Raw genomic sequence first — 5,538 nt, 5'->3', positions numbered from 1 at the left:
TGTAAGTGCCCTATCTATTTACACTTTGTAGCTGCAGATAAAAGTTAATCATCTAATTTATTAATGAAACTGGGTAAAACTTAATCTCAAACAATTTAGATCTCTAAGAATTATTGACTCATCCTCATTGCCCCATGAGGCCTCTGGAGAAATGGGAACATTTAGAAGGCAATTTCTGCAAGTCCAGAAGTGACATGGATGACAGATCAGGTAAATTGCCTGCTAGAGGTGCCTACTTCTCTGAACTGCCATAGAAGGAATCTGACATGAYTGGTGAAAATTTAGGCATCGAATTCTGAGGTGTTCTGGAGAAGTGTGTTCAAGGTCATCAGAAAGTTTCTCTATCCCATAACAATGTTCTATTTTGAGGCAAATATACCTCCTTCATATTTACTTCCATTTTGAGGGACTGATGTGGGAAAATAGCATACTGGCTAGGACTCAAACAATTCTCTGCACTACTAAAAAAAAAAATCTGTCACTTCCTACCTTGATGAGAAATCTAGCTCCCTAGCATAAATGTTGAAATACAAATGAAGGTTCTCTCTGCACACTGCATGTGCAGCCTGACCTCAAGGGCTTCTCCTTCACTGGCTCGTTGAAGGATTAGCAAGCAGTGAGGGGAGTGTCTCATAAAAATTAGTAGTTAGCTCTKACTGGGAGGCACAAACTTGGGCGCTGTCTGACAGGAGTGCAGCCTCATCACTGGGTCTGAATTTCAGTCATCTATTCACTCATTATCATCATCAAATCCCTGGACTATTTTCAGTGGCTCAGTGTCAGGCTTTGCAGAAGGGGGCCCTGTTGAGAAGAAGGGGAAGAACTTCCCTTCCTCACTGCTGTCTCCATCAAGGGTGAAAGTGTACACAGCTGTTTTCTTGTGGACATTATAAAATGAGAGCTGCTTAGCTGTGGTGTCCAGGAAGATCCCAATCTTTCYGGGTTTCCCACTCACAGGCAAACGAGTCCAAGGCTCTGTGCGGGCCCAGTAGTCTTGCCCATCTGCTAAGCCTATGACCCAGAAGCCATTCTCTGGAGATAAARTCAGTGTTCCTTTGCGAGTCACAGGCTCYCGGGCAATGCCCAMATSCCARTTTCTTCTCTTTCCAACATCCACTTCCCAATAGTATTTCCCAGATGTGTATCCTTCCTTTGCCAAAAGGAAAGTGTGGGAGTCAAATCTCTTCTCTGTTCTGGAGACATTTCTGACCATGCCAGTATCTGACACTCTCTTCCCATCTTGAGACACCTCCAGCCTTGGATGAGCTGTGTCAGCATCYAGGGAGACATCCACTGCAACAACGAAATCATTCCATAAGTAGTAATAAACATGAAATCTTCCTTTTGGAGATTTTCTATCTATGTCTCCACAGACTCCTTGACTTGCGATGCTCCCACCTCTGTGGTGATGTGGAGTAGGCAACTTCCTGCCCCAGGCTACCTCCAGCTTTTGCACTTTCATATCTCCCTTGTCCCTTCTCTCTCGACTTAGGTTTGCTAACAGAGATGAGCCAGCATGTATGAAATGCAAGGTACCTAACAGTTGCTGCTGTGACTCCAATGTGCAGCACAAAGAAGGAGCATGAGGGGTTATGGCTTTGTTCCTTTATCTCTGAAACTCTGTAAAGGTGACATGAGGAAAAGAATGAGGTCTTAGCTGAGCAACTTTTTTTATGAGTACAGGGATCAAATCATCATGGCCAAAGAAAGCACTGTATGGCATAAACAGAACAGGTARCTGAAACTCAGCTGGAGATGCCTATTGATACTCAAGTATGAACTGGTCAGCAAGAGATGATGAAGAATAGACTCAGTGGAGTTGCTCCAACTAAAGTCTCTGAAAAATGTCAGTAATTCATGCTAGGGATTTCGGAAAATATGACCTCCTAAGGAGAAAAAAAAATGCAAATTTAAATCCCTTTAGCTGTAACCTAGCTTGCTAGCAGTAAGGAATGATCTTTCCTCTGAAGGAGATGTTGTCTAAACTACTCTCTGAATAGGGCAGATATATTTCCCAAGTTGAAATTAGCACTGAAGAACTCAGTCTGCAGTTGTTTTGCTCTCACCTTTGTAGCGTTGCAGTTTCACAAACTCTGCAGGAAAAGGAAGAAAGCAGGCAGTAAGTAGATCTATCAAGGAGGCCTGCTTCCCGATGTGCTAACCTGCAACCCATGTTGCCTGCAGCACGCTTTTAACAAGATCTCTAACCCAACCTGAAGCCAYGCCCAACCTGAACAAAGAGAGAGGAGCTAAGATCAGTGACAGGAGAGAGGGAACCGGGAACAAGGGAAACCAATTTGCTAGAGGGAAATGCCTCTGGTTTGTCCAGAGAGAGAGGAATGGAGTTTGAGCTGCAATGCTCTTTCTGACCCAGAATTACACTCCCGGACCCATTTGCAGATAGGGATGCACTTTTCTCACCAGCAGCCCAGCCTCTTCCCTCATATCACCTAGCAGCACCTGAACCTTCTTTACTAGTGCGGTTCCTCTATGGTACCTTAAAATCTGCTCATGACCCATTTCACTTTTTGCCTTTTGAGTCTTTTTGTAAATCTTCCCTCTAACAGAGAGTGGAGCAGGATGTGAAGACAAATCTCCAACAGTCTATCCTAGGAAACCTCCTTCCCCCCTCCCCCAAACCTGCTCTAAGTTTATCAAGCTCCAGTTCTTACTGTGGCTGATGAGAGACTGAAATACTTCTTTCATAATTGCATTTTACTCCCAGACCCAGAGGCTTGAAAGATAATTTTAAGGACACAGATTCTGGCCACAGACAAGGTTGTCTGAGGGGATTGGTCCAGACTTCTGGAGTCAGAAATCTGTTCCTCTTACCTAATTCAGTCTTCAGTTGGTCATAATCTGCAAGAGAGAAGAAAATTATCAGTTTTCTAATTCCCTGAGCATGGGGCTCCAATCTCACTGCAGCAGTGCCTCAGGAAAGCTGAGAGAGGTTTAATTTCCTGATTCCTGAGGTAAAAGTCTAACATAGCCATGGGAAAAGATGGTCAAGTGTACAATGGTGGCCATTCATCCTAATGGATATGGGCAAGTAGGGGACAAGGCCTGCAAAGATTTTCTTTCCTGGAAAATCTCCCTATATTCTCCCMTTCTCCTGTGCATATGTAACTTCTAGTTATATAGGGTATATATATGATGTGCATATATTCAYCATTTAAACATCAAATTGCCTGAGAGAAACTGGATTTAGATGCAACTGCACTAGTTGATCCAGAAAGAATTTGCTTTATGTGATATGCACAATACTGAATAAATCAGAAATTTGATCATTCTTCAACTGGACTTCTGGTCATTAAAAAAAAAAAAAAAAAAAAGATAAAAAAAGNAAAAAAAAAAAAAAAGATAAAAAAAGGTTTTGAAACTAAAGCTGAGTAATACCACTCTCAGATATTTTAGTTCTGCTCTGATTGTCAATAGATATAAAATCTGCATTTTAAAAGATGTTCAGCACATAAGATATTCAAATTAATTGTGTGGGGTAGCAAATAGGAGAGAAATCTTATGAGAGATCATTAATGGCTGATTGCTACTCTGTATCTACGTTGATTCTCTGATTGCTACTCTGTATCTACGTTGATTCTCTTGGGAGCTTAGACACCCACATAAACTGCAGACGGTGTCATTGTAGGCACCACAGGTAGAATTTAACCTGAGAAGAAGAAAATTAATTTTAAGTGTGGGAGTGCAATAGATGCTCAGTCCAGTTGTCTACATTAAGTTGTCTAGGGCCATTTTGATTCCCATTCTACTGATAAAGGAATTGTACTCTAATTCAGTTCTTGTATTTCTCCCTTACTGGGACTCCAGGATYACAGATTCTGGATTAAACTGATTTCTCTTGACATATATTTCAGTGCAAAATATGCTCATATAATGAGAAAATCTATACTCCAACTCGCAGCCATACACTATCACTCACCATCACCTAACAGTGGGTTTTTAAATGCCCATAAAGAAGGTCGTTCACAGTCCTGTCTCTTCAGTGATCACTTACTGCTACTCCTACAAACTTCCCTTTGTTTCTTCTTCCTTCTCTTCTCATTCTCCCAGCAATGCCCATGTTCTCCACAAAGAACAATGCTGATCAAGTCTTTGGAAGAAAAAAGGAAAACAGTTTAGCAGTCAATTTAAGATTACCTGGTATGGAACATTGATGTAGTAGCCCAAGTCTGAGTAGATAATAATTCCATAAGGTCACAAGTTTATCTGTCATTTTAGACACTGAAAATGGAAGTACAAATGAACAAAAGTAGCAAAACTGTAAGAGGTTCAACGTGGCTTGAGAGTTAATCCCCCCAATACATCCTTCAGACCAAGACCTTCTACTGCATCCTGTGTATGCTCAAATTACTCCTAAAATGTAAGAAACCCACACAGGGTATCTAGGAAAGGCACAGGACCTACAAGTGTCACCTACTAGCCTCCCTTGTGAAGCATCTGCTTGACGCCAAGCAGCAGACACTAAAACTTAGGGAAGGATGACTAAAGCACCTCTCATCCAAGTGCTGATGTCTCCATTAGAACTCAAATACCCTATTGGGGTCTTCATCTGGAATGCAGTCTCCCTGCTCCTTCCCTTCCTCACTCCTAAAACAACACATGATTCTTCAGCCTCAAAACTTCTTCAATCCTTGGTTCTCAGTGGAGATTCTTCCTTCTGACCCTGGAACTTATTCATTACTCYTGTCCTAGAAACATCCTCTCTCCTCTTTCTGAGAAAAAAACTAGGTTCCCAGCACCRCTTTTATCCAAGAACCAAACCATTGGGAGCCTCCCAGATCTTGTCAAGAATGTCCTGGTTTACATCAACCCCCTTCTTTTCTCACAATCTGCTCACATGATCATGCTCCCTAGCTTGACTTTTCTCAGCAAAGCCCATGGTCCCTCAGACTTGACAGAAGACTGTTAATCAAGTCTTTGGTAATTCAAAGGAACAYGGCTTGGCAGTGTAAGTGGCCTTACCTGAAGAGAATACGAAGTTTGTTAGCACACTGCTCCAGTCTTCATAAATCATAGAGAAACGGAGTTCTTGTGCCATGTCTGTCACTGAAAATGGGAGTAGAAGTGAATGCAAAGCAAAGGACTGCCTTATGACTTTTCATGGATTGGTCACCCCCCAGGCAGAGAAAGCCCCAGAGAGTCAATCTGGCTGTCSAGCTAACCCTCCACTCTTACTCTTTGAGCCAAGAGCAAGCAGTGCTCCGTATCTACCCTGCCATCAGTCACCCCAGGCTCTCCCTTGCATTTCTCCACCTGGAGACAGTACTCATTTGTACTTAGCCCTGGCCACTCTTTTTGTGCAATCAACCACTGCTAAGAAGTGCTGATAAGCTCCTTTACTGCCCCTAAGGGCTTCACTTTCTTAACTCTTCTCTTCCCTTTCTCCTAACAATGCTTACACCCACTCAGACCTTGAAACTAGATGCTTTGGCACACCCGTAGATGGCAAATACTGGTTTGGTAGTGMACTATTGCATGCACCAAGAATCATGGAGGGCCTCAGTTTTTGTAGCATATCAC

The 5,538-nt window shown here is 42.5% G+C and overlaps 1 protein-coding gene across 1 annotated transcript; it reads right to left on the bottom strand.

The window, feature by feature from the left end:
* Positions 1–730: 730 nt before the first annotated feature.
* LOC146590979 (butyrophilin subfamily 1 member A1-like) lies at positions 731–5,056 on the bottom strand. Its single transcript, XM_085313700.1, has 5 exons — positions 4,981–5,056; positions 4,013–4,108; positions 2,833–2,859; positions 2,067–2,093; positions 731–1,293 (listed from the first exon to the last, which is right to left on the bottom strand). Exons 1-5 carry the CDS (start codon positions 5,054–5,056, stop codon positions 731–733), a joined length of 789 nt encoding a protein of 262 aa, XP_085169826.1.
* Positions 5,057–5,538: the final 482 nt, after the last annotated feature.

This window comes from Rhea americana, unplaced genomic scaffold (genome assembly GCF_003343005.1).
Source record: "Rhea americana isolate MKP2758 unplaced genomic scaffold, rheAme1 scaffold_393, whole genome shotgun sequence".
NCBI lineage: Eukaryota > Metazoa > Chordata > Aves > Rheiformes > Rheidae > Rhea > Rhea americana.
Note: the sequence above shows the minus strand (reverse complement) of the source record. Positions and strands in the feature narration are given on the sequence as shown.